Here is a 15184-nt window from a genome sequence, read left to right on the forward strand (position 1 = left end):
TAGCCCTCATGAACATTGAGGCAAAAATCCTCAACAAAATTCTAGCCAATAGAATTCAACAACATATCAAAAAAATAATTCACCATGATCAAGTGAGATTTATACCAGGTATGCAGGGATGGTTCAACATTAGAAAAACAAGCAATATAATCCATCACATAAATAAAACAGAAGACAAGAACCATACGATCTTGTCAATTGATGCAGAAAAGGCATTTGACAAAGTCCAACACACTTTCATGATGAAAAGTCTCAGCAAAATAGTAATAGAAGGCAAATTCCTCAACATAATTAAGGGCATTTATACAAAGTCAACAGCCAACATCATCCTAAAAGGAGAGACTTTGAAAGCATTCCCCTTGCGAACGGGAACCAGACAAGCATGCCCTTTATCACCACTCTTATTCAACATTGTGCTGGAGGCCTTTGCCAGAGCAATTAGGCTAGACAAAGAAAAAAAGGGCATCCAAATTGGTAAGGAAGAAGTCAAAGTATCCCTATTTGCAGACGATATGATCTTATACACAGAAAACCCCAAAGAATGCACAATAAAACTACTGGAAATAATAGAAGGTTTCAGCAAAGTATCAGGATACATGATAAACATACAAAAATCAGTGGCATTCCTCTACACCAACAGAGAGGACCTCCAAGAGGAAATCACCAAATTAATATCATTTACAATAGCCCCCAAGAAGATAAAATACTTAGGAATAAATCTAACCAGAGATGTAAAAGACCTATACAATGAAAACTACAAGACATTATTACAAGAAACCAAAAAGATCTGCATAAGTGGAAAAACATAGCTTGCTCATGGAAAGAAAGACTCAACACTGTGAAAATGTCAGTTCTACCCAAAGCGGTCTACAGATACAATGCAATCCGGATCCAAATTCCAATGGCATTTTTTAGTGAGATTGAGAAACAAATCACCAACTTCATACGGCAAGAGAAGAGGCCCTGGATAAGTAAAGCATTACTGAAGAAGAACAAAGTGGGAGGCCTCAGACTACCTCATTTTAGAACCTATTATACCACCACGGTAGTCAAAACAGCCTGGTGCTGGTACAACAACAGATACATAGACCAATGGAACAGAATTGAGAATCCAGGCCTAAATTCATCCACCTATGAGCAGCTGATATTTGATGAAGGCCCAAAGTCCATTAATTGGGGAAAAGATAGTCTGTTTAACAAATGGTGCTGGCATAACTGGATATCCACCCGCAAAAAAATGAAACAAGACCCATACCTCACATCACGCACAAAAACTAACTCAAAATGGATCAAAGACCAAAATACAAAATCGAAAACAGTAAGGATCATGGAAGAAAAAATAGAGACAACGCTAAGAGCCCTAATAGATGGCATAAACAGAATACAAGACATTACTAACCATGCACAAACACCAGAAACTAGATAACTGGGAGCTCCTAAAAATCACACACTTATGCTCATCAAAAGATTCCACCAAAAGAATAAAAAGACAACCTACAGATTGGGAAAAAAATTTTGGCTATTATATATTTGATCAATGTCTAATCTCTAAAATCTACAAGATACTGCAGAACTTCAATAACAAAAAGACAAACAACCCAATTAAAAAATGAGCAAAGGATATGATCTTGGCCAAAGAAGATATTCAGGTGGCTAACAGACACATGAGGAAATGCTCAAGATCATTAGCCATTAGAGAAATGCAAATCAAAACTACAATGAGATATCATCTCACCCCAACAAGGCTGGCAATAATCAAAAAAGCACAAAATAAAAAACGTTGGAGAGGTTGTGGAGAGACTGAAACACTTATACACTGGTGGTGGGAATGTAAAATGGTACAACCACTTTGGAAATCGATTTGGCACTTCATTAAAAAGCTAGAAATAGAAGTACCATATGATCCAGCAATCCCACTCTTTGGAATATATCCTAGAGAATTAAGATTCGTCACACAAATAGATATAAGCACACCCATGTTATTGCAGCACTGTTCACGATAGCTAAAAGATGGAAACAACCTAGGTGCCCATCAATGGATGAATGGATAAATAGATTATGGTATATTCACATAATGGAATACTATGCAATGAAAAAGAACAACGATGAATCTGTGAAACCTCTTATAACATGGAGGAATCTGGAAGGTATTATGATGCGTGAATTTAGTCAGTTGCAAAGGGACAAATATTGTATAAGACCACTATTATAAAAAACTCAAGAAAAGGTTTAAACACAGAAGACAACATTCTTTGATGGTTACGCGGGTGGGGAGGAAGGGAGAGGGGTATTCACTAACTTGATAGCAGACAAGAATTATCTTAGGTGAAGGGAAGGACAGCACACACTGCAGGGAAAGTCAGCACAGCTGGACTAAACTAAAGCTAAGAAATTTCCTGAATATAAGCAATCATGTCAAGGGACAGAGTAACAGGGGTGCAGGTCTGGGGACCATGTTTTCAGGGGACATCTAGGTCAATTGGCTTAACAAAGCTTTTTAAGAAAAAGTTATGCATCCCACTTTGGTGAGTGGCATCTAGGGTCTTAAAAGCTAGCAAGCAGCCATCTAAGATGCATCAATTGGTCCCAACCCACCTGGAATAAAGGCGAATGAAGAACATCTTGGACACAAGGAAAGTATTAGCCAAAGAAACAGAAAGGGTCACATAAACCAGAGACTTCATCAGCCTGAGACCAGAAGAACTAGATGGTACGTGGCTACCACAATGACCGCCCTGACAGGGTACAAAACAGAGAGTCCTTGATGGAGCAGGAGAAAAGTGGGGTGCAGAACTCAAATTCTAGTAAAAAGACCAGACTTAATAGTTTAACTGAGACTGGAGGGACCCTGGAAGATGTGGCCCCCGGACTCTCTGTTAGCCCAAAATTAAAACTATTCCCGAGGCCAACTCTTCAGACAAGGATTAGACTGGCCTATGGGACAGAAAATGATACTCGTGAAGAGTGTGCTTCTTAGCTCAAGTAGATACATGAGATTAAATGAGAAGCTCTCGTCCAGAGGTGAGATGAGAAGGCAGAGAGGGTCAGGAGCTGGTTGAACGGACACTGAAAATCTGGAGTGGAAAGAAAGAGTGTGCTCTCACAGTATAGGGAGAGCAAGTAGGGTCACAAAGCAATGTATATATAAATTTTTGTATGAGAGATTAACTTGAATTGTAAACTTTCACTTAAAGCACAATAAAAAAAAGAAAGAAGAGCCAGGAGGAAGTGCATCCTTTGGACCCCAGGTCCCTGCACTGAGGAGCTCGTAGACCAGGGGAAGACTGATAACAAGGACCTTCCCCCAGGACTGGCAGAGAGAGAAAGCTGTCCCCTGGAGCTGGCACCCTGAATTTGGACTTCTAGTCTCTTAAACTGTGAGAGAATAAACTGTTTGTTAAAACCATCCACTTGCGGTATTTCTGTTATAGCAGCACTAGATAACTAAGACAGAAATTGTTACTGGAAGAGTGGGTGTTGCTCTAACAGATACCTACAATGTGGAAGTGGTTTTGGAATTGTGTAATGGGTAGAGGCTAGAAGAGTTTTAAATTACCTAATAGTAAAAGCCTAGATTGCCTTGAAGAGACTGTTGGTGGAATTATGGACATCAAAGACAGTTCTGGTGAGGGCTCAGAAGGAAGTGAGGAGACTGCCAGATGGTGAGAAGCAGCAGCAGAGAAAGGGCAGCAGCAGAACTAGGAGACCAGCATAAGAAGGTGCGGGAGTTGACCCACGGAGAAGGAGGACTGAGTGCCTTCAGGCCAAAGTTTACTGGTGGAGTAGGGTGCCTCCAGGCACTTATCGGTGGAGCTATAGAGCTTTGGAACACTTGCCTGAGCAGGGCAGATGTGGGGCGATGAGGCCCGAGGAGCTGAGAGGCCAAGGAACCGGGAAGCAGAAGCTGAAGAGACAAGGAACACAGGAAGCAGCCTCAATCTCAAAGGGTAGGGCCACAATCTCTTAGGTTTCAAAGGGTGGAGCCATAAAGTCTGAGGCTTCAAAGGGTGAGATCACAGCCTCCTGTGTTTCAAAGAGTCAAATCTTGGTACTGGAATGTGGGACTGCCATTCATGAATGCCAAGGGGATAGGGCCAGATCAACTACCCAAAGCTGAGGGGGCGGGGCTGCCGTGCCCAAGGGACAGAAGAACGGGGCCTGCTGGCACCAAGGGGGTAGGGTGACCACTCAGATGGACTGGGAGAATGGGGCTGCCCAAATGAGAGGGAGCAGAGTTCCTGTCCCAGTGCACCTGGAAAGCGGAGCTGAAACCCAGGGCCGAGGGGACTCCACCCAGAATCCTGAGACTGTGGCCAACATCCGGAGTCTGGAGGGCAGGGCCATTGTCTAAATGATCTCAGAGAACAGAGGATTATTTTCAAGGCTTGAGAACTAATGTAATGTGTTCTGCTGACTGGATTGGTGCCTGTTATTCCTTCTTTCCCCCCAATTTCTCCCATTTGTAATGGAAATGTCTAGCCTGTGCCTCTTCTACCATTGTACTTTGTAAGCAGATAACTTGTGGTCTAGATTTCACAGATGAAGAGGAATTTTTTGGAGTCTGGACTCGGAGTTGATTTAAGAGTTATGCTATGGTATGATGGGGTGAATGTGTTTTTACATGTGGCAAGGACATTTTGGGGAGCCAAAGGGTGGAATGTTATGGATTGAATTGTATCCCCCCAAAATGTGTGTTAACTTGGCTAGGCCATGATTCCCAATCTCGTGTGATTGTCCACCATTTTGTCATCAGATGTGATTATTCCATGTGTTATAAGTCTTGCCTCTATGATGTTAATGAGGCAGAATTAGAGGCAGTTATGTTAATGAGGCAGGATTCAATCTACAAGATTATGTTGTGTCTTGAGTCAATGTCTTTTGAGATATAAAAGAGAGAATTGAGCAGAGAGACAGAGGGACCTCATACCATCAAGAAATAGTGCCAAGAGCAGAGCACATCCTTTAGACCCGTGGTCCTTTCGCTGAGAAACTTGATGACCAGGGGAAGATTGATGACAAGGACGTTTCCCCAGAGCCAACAGAGAGGAAGACTTCCCCTAGAGCTGGGGCCCTCAATTAGGAACTTCTTGCCTCCTAAACTGTGAGAGAATAAACTTCTGTTTGTTAAAGCCATCCACTTATCGTATTTCTGTTACAGAAGCACTAGATAACTAAGACACCCTGCAATTAGCATTCCTTGTGCTTCCCCCTCCACTTTCATCCCAGAAGTCCCAGCAGTTATTCTGAAACCCCAGTCTTGAAGTCAGTGAACTGCTCTCCATTTTATAGCTGGGTAAACTGAGTCATCCCCATCAAAGCTCTCTGCTGGTCAAAGTGGAGTTTGGAATCTAGAGTTCAGAGTTAGGTGCAATGCAGTGGCAGTCAGGGCTCGGGCTTGGAGGCAGGGGTCTAAGTTCTAACTGTGACCTCTGCCTGATTTTCCATGTGACCTTGGGCCAGAGAAGGCCTTCTAAGTCTCCATACCCTCCATATCCCACCTGTAAGCTGGGTAACTGGGCAAGAGGGTCTTGAAGGATTCACCCTCTGGGCTGAGCTCCTCACTCTGCCATGCTGGAGGTCTGGCCCAGCTCACCCACTGTGAATGTGAGATATAACTCTACTGCAGAGATATCAACAATGAAATGGGGGATAAAAGAACCCCTGTGCCCACCATCCTGCCTCATTTCCCTCACCTGGACCCCAGGGGGCTTCCTTACAGTCTCCCTTCCCCTCAACTCTCTTCCCTCCAGCCCGTCCTCTGGGAGATGCCAGAGAGCACTTCCTAACACACAAATCTGACCGTGTCACTCCCCTGGAACAGCACCCCTTGGAGGACAGGCTTGGTCTGGCATCTCAACCCCTTCGGATCAGAGCTTCCCAGCCTCATTGCTCACTGTGGTCCTCTAGGCCAGGGCTTTAAAACTAGAAGCTCAGGACCAAATGGGGCACACAGGTCTGTTTCATGTGAATTCTGGAACATGGTCTCTGGTTTGCCACAGTCCTTACCACTCCCTATTACTCACTCCCAGCTTTTCCTCACACTGTGTTCCTTTTCTGGCACCCAGAGGCATCTCACTTAGGGACCCCTGGAATCTGGGCCTCCTGACCTGGATGTATTGTCCGTCATCAGACTCTTCCTACACTGCCCCCTCTCCCCTTAATGTTTGTTTATCCTGCCCCCATGAGGACCCTTTTCAACCATTAGAGTCCAAATCAAATGCTACCCAGCAAACTCCATTGCCTCCTCTTCTGAGGGCATGCCTGACACAGCCCACCTGGTGTCTGTCTGACTTGCATGTCTCTCTCCCCACTGTGGTGCAAGCCCTAGAGGGCAGGAACCGCCTCTCACTTATTTCTGCATCCCTGGTTCCCAGCAAGGTGGCTGGCACAGAGGGGGCTTGGGAAATGGTGCAAGGGGGGAGAAGCATGAGTGAGTGAGAGTGAGTGAAAATGGCTTAACTTCTGATACTTGGCCTCAAAGGCAGCCCAGAGCAGGGTCCCTCCAGACCTTGAAGACAGCCCCAGAGAAAGAAAGCTTCCCATGGTACTCTGAGAACATCCAGGGAAGATAATGTGTGCCGCTTGCTTGCTTCACCCCCTTCCCTAGAGCCTGCCCAGTTAGGTTCCCAGGGCACCCTGCCAGCACACATCAAGGCTTCTGGTAGCCCTCAGATGGTCGCTGTGCCCCTTCCACACCCCTCAGGGCCTCACTCCAGCAGCCCCACAGCTGTCTGGCTGCCTGCAGTCCCTGAGAGGCCTCTGGCTCCACTGCCTCATACTCCAAGTAGATCAGTGTCCGGCTGGCTGCTCCCAGCCCTAGAACCAAGAGGGCTGGGGCAACCACATCACTGAGGAGAAAGGCATGTGAAGCATCTCTCCCACCACCCAGCAATGCCTTCACTAATCCTCACAGGAGCCACGAAGGGACAGGCCCTGTCACTCCTCCTCACAGTGAGGAAACTTCTGAATCCAAGGAGATTTCTGGAAATAGAGGGGCCAGCAAGAACAGAGGGGCACTGCAGGGCCACGAGGGTCAGGAAGAGAAGTGGAGGGCCCGGCTTGCATGCAGTCACTGAGAGGCTTTGGACAAGTCACTTCCCCTCCCTGGCCTCAGTTTCCTTTCTGTAAGATCAGGGCCTTGGAGGACACAAGCTCTAACCTCTTCCTGACTCTGGCATTGTTGTGTGCTTTCTGCTCTTAATATTCAGGTATGACCAGGTCCAGACCCCCAAGGGAAAGTGGACTGGAGGAGCACCCACTGGAATGACTCCCCAATGCCAGAAGGGTGCACCCCAGAGCTCAGTTTAAGAGACAGAGGTGACCAGCCTGGGGAAGGAGCTGGTGAGAGACAGTAGCATCTGAACTGGCAAATACCACACAGCTTCCAGCGCCCCCTGGTGGGCACTCCTGCTCCCCTCAGTGCTGTTCCGAGGCCCCAGGGTTGGCCACTCACCCCTGGAGATAACTCCTCCCAGTACCTTTGAGTCTAGAAACAGGGGCAGAGCTGGGGAACCAAGGCCTGTGTTCTGGGCCACAGACACATTGCACAGTCTGTAGTGCTACAGGGCCTGCTCTCCAGGGTCCCAGACCACTGTTACAGACTCGCTGGGTGACCCTGACATGACAGGGTTCCTTCTTGGGCCTCAGTTTCCCCAGCTGTTAAACAGGTCAGGGATAGCTGAGAAGAGGTCAGTCACATTTTTGGGATCCCCAGATCAAGGAAGTTTCCAGGCTGCGCTGGCTGGAGCTGCAGGCATGGGGCAGCTCACCGATATCTTGGTGAAGATGGACAGCAGCAGGGACAGGACGGACAGGTACATGCATATCCTCTGGCCTCCGTAGCGCTTCTGGATGTATTCAGGCATGGTAACAATCTGGAGGGAGGCACAGGGGATTGAGTGTCCCCCCTGCCAAGTCCACTCCCAGGCTCAACTTCTCACTACAGCCCAGCACCAGCCTCAAATCCCAGGCTGAGTTCTGACCATATCCTACAGGCAATGAACAGGGCCACTGAGGGACTGTGGCTGGGGACAGAGGGACAGATCTGGAGGCTATTATGGAAACTCCAGATGAGATGTAAGGCCTGAGAAGATGGCTATAAAGTGCAGAGCAGGGGACAGGCTGAGATTTGGGAAGTGGAAACCACTGGACTTAATGACTGCCTGGAGGGGGCTGAAGGAGTCAAAGATGGTGCCACCCAGGTGTTCAGCCTGTGAGCCGGGGATAGGAGGGGTGAAAAGGTGGAGAGCCTTCACCCTTGAGCAGCCAACAATGCTCCCTTGGCCCAAGTCTTGCGTTAGTGGGTTAGTCCAGTTGATAGGAATGTTAGTTGGACTAACAACAAACTCAGCCCTGAAAGTACACCAATTTGTGTTGAGAGTCCAGGCAGTCCTGCCCATCACCCTGTCATGAGGTGAATTACCCGTTGCTGTCGAGCTGATTCCGACTCATAGCAACCCTACAGGACAGAATAGAACTGCCCCATAGGGTTTCCAAGGAGCAGCTGGTGGATTTGAACTGCCAACCTTTTGGTTAGCGGCCATGTTCTTAACCACTGAGCCATCACAGCTCCAGTATGAGGTGAATTATGTCCCCCAAGATATATGTTGAAGCCCTAACCCCTGCTACTTATGAACCTGACCTTGTTTAGAAATAGGGTCCTTGAAGATGTTCTTAGTTAACATGAGGTCACACTGGAGTAGGGTAGGTCCTAATCTCATCTGAGTGGTGTCCTTATAAAACAGGAGAGACACAGACACAGGGAAGACAGCCATATGATGACGGAGGCAGAGTGGAGTGACACAGCCACAAGCCAAGGAACCCTAAGGACTGCCAGGAAGTTAGGAAGAGAAATGAAGGATCTTCCCCTAGAGCCTTTGGAGAGAGCAAGGTCCTGCTGACACCTTGGTTTTGGACTTGCAGACTCCAGAACTGTAAGACCATAGATCTCTGTTGTTTCAAGCCACTCAGCTTGTCAGGATAGCTGCAGGAAACGAATACAACTTCTGCTGACTTGGGTGAAGGTCTCGTGACTCTTCTTGCAGACCCACCCTGGGCCCAGACTACGGCAGGAGGTCATAGGGCATCTTGAGCCCTGGAGCAGACTCACCTCCGAGGAGACGTAGATGGGCACAAATACCCATGCCAGGGCCAGCAGCACATACGTGGCCTGAGGGGGAACAGAGGCAGAGCTTAGACAGTAGACTGCTGTGCCAAGCAAGCCCTGCTCTAGGCCAGGGTGCAGGGGACACAGCTGGACACGGTAGGGACTCGCCATCTGGAGGCCTGGGCCAAGCCCAGCAGTTCCCTCTGGCTGTGCTATCTGTGCATGTCCCCAGGAACCCAACTGCCAAGATTGTCTGCAGCATGGTTGACATAGGAGCTGAGCTGCGCTTGGTCACCGACCCCGCTTCCCAGCCTGACTGTCCTCCCAAGAGCCTCACGTTCCACTCGAAGCCTGCCACAGCCAGGCCTCCAGCTGCACCCGAGCCTGCCAGTCCAATGAAGAGGCCAGACCCCTCACTGCTGGCAAAGAGGGAGGCTCCGATCTGGAAGAGCAAGAGGAAACCAGTCAGCTGCAGGTGCACTGGCCAGGCCCTGCCGGCCTGACAGTACCATCACATCCGTCTACACAAAGCCACAGAAGAGGATCATTGTCACAGGTTCAGAAGAGGAGCCTGGGGCCCAGGAGGAGTTAGTGTACCCATGACTGGCCCCTCAGCTAATGAGTAGAAGTAGGTTTCCACTCCAAAGCCCATGACCTTTATACAATGTTCAGCACCCCATATGCATCCCAAGCTCAGGTCCAGGAGCAGACCCTCAGCAAGTGCTGGCAGACCTAGAGGTTTGGTTCTGCCCACCAGATGGAGGAAGGGCAGGAGCCAGGGGCACTCACCGGCCACCACGTCATATCCCGGCTTGCCAGAAAGTAGCTGCTCACTGTGTTCCTGCTGGCCTGGCATGAGGACTGCAAGGACAGAGGCAGAAAGTGGGGCCCTTGTGCATTGCTGGGGGTATGTAAAATGGTGAATTAAGCAGTCACTCCCCACTACTCCCACCCCAGCTCCTGGCAACCACTGATCTGCTTTCTGTCTCTGCAGATTTACCTATTCTAGACACTTCATATAAATGAAATCATACATATGTGGTCTTCTGTGACTGACTTATTTCTCTGAGTATAATGTTTTCAAGGTTCATCCATGTTGTAGCACATATCAGGACTTCATTTCTTTTTATGGATGAATAATATCCCACTGTATGAATAGATCACATATTGTTTATCCATTCATCCTTTGATAGACACTTGGTTGTTTCCACTCTTAGGCTCTTGTGAATAGTGCTGCAGTGAACATTGGTGAACAGGTTTCTGTTTGAGTGTCTGCTTTCTAGTCTTTAGGGTATCAAGTCTAAGTCTGACCTCTGTGGGCTCCTACAGTAGTGGGTGGCAGAGGTGGGATTCACACCAAGGCCAGCCCCAGGCTGTCCTCTTGCTCCTTTTCTCGCCGACTGGCTGACATTTCTACTCACTATGGTGCTCCCTATCCCTTAAACCAGGCTCCTCCCTCCCCTTTCGGGTTCCTTTTCTGCTGCCCTCCAAGGACAAGGAGGGTTTTGAGCCAGGGAATCTGAGAGCACTTTGACCTTGATTTCTTACTTTAAATATATAGTTTTATTTCTTGTACATTTCAACAATAATCCTTTGAGTACTCCTGCATGCTCTGTGTTGGGTTATTGTGAGGGAAGTATAGAATTTTGTGCTCCACATGTATGGAATAAAAAGTCTGAAATCAGAATGCCTAAGAGCAAATCCTGGCTTCTCTACTTCCTGCCCTGGTGACCTTGGGCAAGTTACTTAATCCATGGGCCTCAGTTTCATCATCTGTAATGTGGGCCTAATAATAGTCCCACCTCCTAGGGTTTTGAGGAGGTTTAATGAGTTAATGCATATAAAACACTGAGAATGGTGCCTAGCAAGTGTTTAATGAATGTCACTGAGACCCTGCTGTCTGGACAGGAGAAAGTGAAAGGATGTGAGGGACACAGAGGTGTATTTAGATATATAATTTGTGTCTACTTTTCACAGTATACATATAATGACATAAGTCTGGATCACAAAATATCAATCAATACACAGGCCTATTTCTGCCTGACTTTAATCGTCCTGCACCATGACAACATACTCACAGACAACAACAAAAAACCCTCAGAGACAGTCTGAGTTCTTCAGGATGATTGAACCAATTTCCTAGACAGCTGAAAGCCTTTAATACTATTCTGCCTCCATCTCCCAGCCCCAGACCTATCACTTGCTCTACTTTTGCCATGGTCCAGCTGTGCAGTTCTCTGAAGGTGCTCGTGGCCATGGCCAGGATGGCTGTGACAAGTTGTGCCAGCTGTGCACTGCACAGCTCCTGAGGGCTCTGATGTAAGGCCATGCTTTCTCCTTTTCTGGAATGCTCCTTGTCCCTTTCCCCTACGGAACATTTCTTCTTATCCTTCAATGCTATGTGGTGTCGGGGGGCATTTTCAGTTGCCTCTCTTCGTGATGGGGTCTCACCTTTCCCAACTCAGGTGGTCCTGACCAGATCAGCCCAAGGGGGCCTGAGACATCCATGCCACAGAGCCCACCACAGTCCTCGGCTGCCACGCCTAATTCAGGGACAGCATTTTGACTTAAGAGGGTAGAGTCAGAGCACAGCCAGGACCCCTGCTCAACAGCTGGAGGGTGAGAAGTGCCCTCTTGCTCTGCCCCAGCCACATATGCAGGGGTAATATTCAGTGAACTCGGTGGGGATAGTGGGTAGACGTTAGTGCAGAGTTGGTTCTGAGAGCTCTACCTGTAAGAACCTCTCAGTCATCACAATGGCCTCAGAAGGTAGGTACATGACCATCCCCAAGTTACTAATAGGAAACTGAGGCTCTGAGGTCAGGTCATCTGGCTCCAGGGTCTGGGCTCAACCTCTAGGCTGGTCATCTCACCTCCATGAGGGAAATGGGGCTCAGGACAAAGCAACAGGAGGCTGGGAGAACCACAGAGAAGGGAGCCATAGCTTTGACGGTGCTATGTTGCTGGATCATAATCCACATGAAGCCTTCCCTGTTCCTGGACTTTCAGTTATAGGTACTGTTATGGATTGAATTGTGTCCCCCAAAAATATGTGTTGTAAATCCTAACCCCTACAGTGGTTATAATCGCATTTGGGAATGGGATTTCTTTGTTATGTTAATGAGGCAGTATTAGGGCAGGGTGTGTCTTAAGTCAACCTCTTTTGAGATATTAAAGAGTAGATGAATTAAGAAAGCAGAGTTAGGGGAAGATAGATGTGATGCCATATGAGATCTCCAAGGAACCAAGAAACAGAAGCTAAAAAGAGGCAAGGACCTTCCACCTACAGCCAACAGAGAGCGCCTTCCCCTACAGCTGGCACCCTACATTTGAACTTCTAACCTCCTAAACAGTGAGAAAATAAATGCCTGTTTGTTAAAGCCACCTACTTGTGGTATTTCTGTGATAGCAGCACTGGATAACTGAGACAGGCACCAGTACAGTACACTTCCTTATGATTTGGGCTCATTGAAACAGACTTTTTGTGACTAAATTGAAGAGCCCTGATGGATGCAGAGGCTCAGCTTAAGCAGCTTTCCTGCAGGAACACTCCCAGAAGGCTCACCCTGGGCTCCTCCAGCCCACCATCAGAGCTCCCCAGAGGGCCATGCCTGCCAGCCTGCTGTTCGGTAGCCTCTGGGCCCCTGAGGGATATCCCTGCCCTGCTCAACTCTTCCCTGGATATGGTCTCCTGCTCTCTGGCCAGCAACACACCACAGGGCCAGTGGGGCCTACTTGCGGGGACAGGGTGGAACCATGTGGGGCTCCAGCCTACAAATGAATGGCTGAGCTGGGCGAATTGCCCCCATGAGAGGTGGCTGGTGAGTCCCGGGCAGCAAGGGCGGGTGAGTGGCAAAGGGCTTGGTCTCAGATGTCCAAAACTATCCCCACTTAGATGTGCTCTTCTAACTAAATATTCCCCCTTCCCCTGGTGCTGATAGCCTAGAAGCCTTCTCGCTGTCTCTTCTCATGACTCCACTCCCCTCACCAAAAAGGTTCTGCGGTCCGCTCTGTCCATGGGGCACCCCCTGCAAGTCCTAGTCACAGACTCTTGCAGGCAGGCACACACATCTGCACTGCTTACTTGAGGAGAGCGAGGCCAGACTGAGAAAACTGAGAAAGTAACTTACCCAAGTACACACAGCAGAGCCAGGACTAGGAGCCAGCGTTCCCAACTCCCAGCACTGAGTCACTAGAGATTTAATGTTTAATCACAGGATAACTAATTCTAATTACTTCCACTGCTGCTGCTGCTGCTGCCACTACTGCTACTGTTACTACTGCTGCTACTACTGCTGCTACCACTACTGCTGTTGCTGCTACTACCGCTGCTGTTAATGCTACTACTACTGTTGCTACTCCTACTGTTACTGCTACTGCTACTACTATTACTGCTCTTGTTGCTGCTACTAGTATTTTTGTTACTTCTACTACAGCTGCTGTTTGCTACTGCTACTACTAGTAGTAGTACTACTGCTGCTGCTACTACAGCACCAATAGCAGCAGAGTCCAGTACTGCTGGGAGTACTGATAGGAGGCCTTATCCCTGTGAGGTAGGTGGTGTCCCTGTTATACAGATCAGGACACCTAAGCTCAGAACTCTGAGTGACTTGCCTAAAAGGCCTAAGCTGGGAGGTGACCTGCTTCCTGACACCTAGGTCCTCAGGCTTAGGCCTGGGGCTACAGAGGATAAGAGTGGGATACTCATTCTTGCCAAGGGGATAAAGCTCTCAGAATACCAGAGCTAAGGTGCCAGCCAGGAGACTCCAGGGGCAAAGAGGTGGAGCCTGGCCTTTCCAGATCCAAAGTACAGAGGGGGTGAGTGGAGGAGGGTGGAAGGTAGAAAGCCTTAAGAAGCCCTCCTCCTTGGGATCAAGCAAGTGGCCTCGTGTATCCACTTCCTTGTCAGGAAAAGCTCATAGTTCGGCATCACAAACAGAGAAAAGTCACCAGAGGAGCACCTCACTATGCAAGGTCCTGGGCTTTCTGGGCAAGTCTACCTCTCAGAACCTGGGCTCTTCATCTGCAGACAGGGGCTGTCCTTCTCCTCCCAGTGCTGGGGGGTGGTGTGATGGGGAAGGGCCCAGCACAGCACCTGAGCAGGGACTCAGGTGCTGCTGAAATTCGCTGATGGAGCTCCAGTTGCTTATCTCTCTTATCAAGGGAGAGAAGTGTTGGCATATTAACTTGGCCAGTGGGGAAGCAAATTCCCTGGGAGCCTGTTTGATGTAAAGATTCCTGGGCCCTCAGGCCTTTCCCTGCCTCCTGGATTCTGATTCAGCAGGCTTAGGGACAGCCTGGGAACCTACATTTGTAAAAGCAAAGCCTGTGGTTATATTGCTCAGGCAGGCTTAAGCCCTTAGATCCCCAGTTGGCAGGCATGGAAACTAAGACTAATGAGCCTTACGTGGGCGCCCAGGTTTTCCAGCTTGTGGGTGGCAGAACAAGAACCCGGGCCAGGCTGTCAGACCCCGGTCTGGGCTGGCCGACCCAGCAGTGAGATTTCCACCACACGCTCTGCTGAGCCTTGGAGGGACCCTCACGCTCCATTATCCCCACTTTGTGGATGAGAAACTACTTTCCTAAGAGGAAGGAGCTTGGCTGGAAGGAGAAGCTGTCAGGCTCTGGGGGAAACTGACGCTGGTGCTGTGGGGCACGCCTGGGTCCCCATCCCCACACTCGGCACCACCCAAGTCCCACAGGCAGCCCACCCACCGCAGATGCCCTTACCCCCCTTACCCATATGCCCACGACCATGTTCAGGGCAAAGTACACGGCTATGATGGTGATGTCAGCTGTGTTCAGCTGCAGCCCAGCTGCGTGGAGGTCTCCGGTGGAGTTGTCAGCGGCCATCCTGCAGGCACCAGCTCTGAAGAGAGTCTAAGGGGCAAGCCGGGTCAGAATGGGCTTTCTGAAGGGAACTAATTGATCATTAAACCAAGTACATGGTGGCATCCTCAGCCCATGACGTGGCTGCGTGCAGCTCCCAGTTTCAAAGTGCAACCATTTCCCATTCGCCCTCCCTAGTAGGAGAGCGACTCCCAGAGCAGGGGGGAAACAAGCAGGAGGGAGCCCCTG

The 15184-nt window shown here is 48.9% G+C and overlaps 1 protein-coding gene across 3 annotated transcripts in view; it reads right to left on the reverse strand.

Annotated features, from left to right (window-relative positions):
- Nucleotides 1-14959, reverse strand: part of SLC5A10 (solute carrier family 5 member 10) — an 84407-nt gene extending 69448 nt beyond the window's left edge. For all 3 annotated transcript variants that reach the window (XM_004380991.2, XM_004380992.2, XM_004380990.2), the window contains exons 1-5: nt 14846-14959; nt 9896-9967; nt 9444-9548; nt 9110-9169; nt 7770-7874 (exon numbers count right to left, since the gene is read on the reverse strand). In XM_004380991.2, coding sequence (XP_004381048.1) covers nt 7770-7874; nt 9110-9169; nt 9444-9548; nt 9896-9967; nt 14846-14959 — 456 coding nt within the window. The remainder of the gene's footprint in view (nt 1-7769; nt 7875-9109; nt 9170-9443; nt 9549-9895; nt 9968-14845) is intronic.
- Nucleotides 14960-15184: the final 225 nt, after the last annotated feature.

The sequence above is a fragment of the Trichechus manatus genome, unplaced genomic scaffold (assembly GCF_000243295.1).
Source record: "Trichechus manatus latirostris isolate Lorelei unplaced genomic scaffold, TriManLat1.0 scaffold00080, whole genome shotgun sequence".
Taxonomy (NCBI): domain Eukaryota; kingdom Metazoa; phylum Chordata; class Mammalia; order Sirenia; family Trichechidae; genus Trichechus; species Trichechus manatus.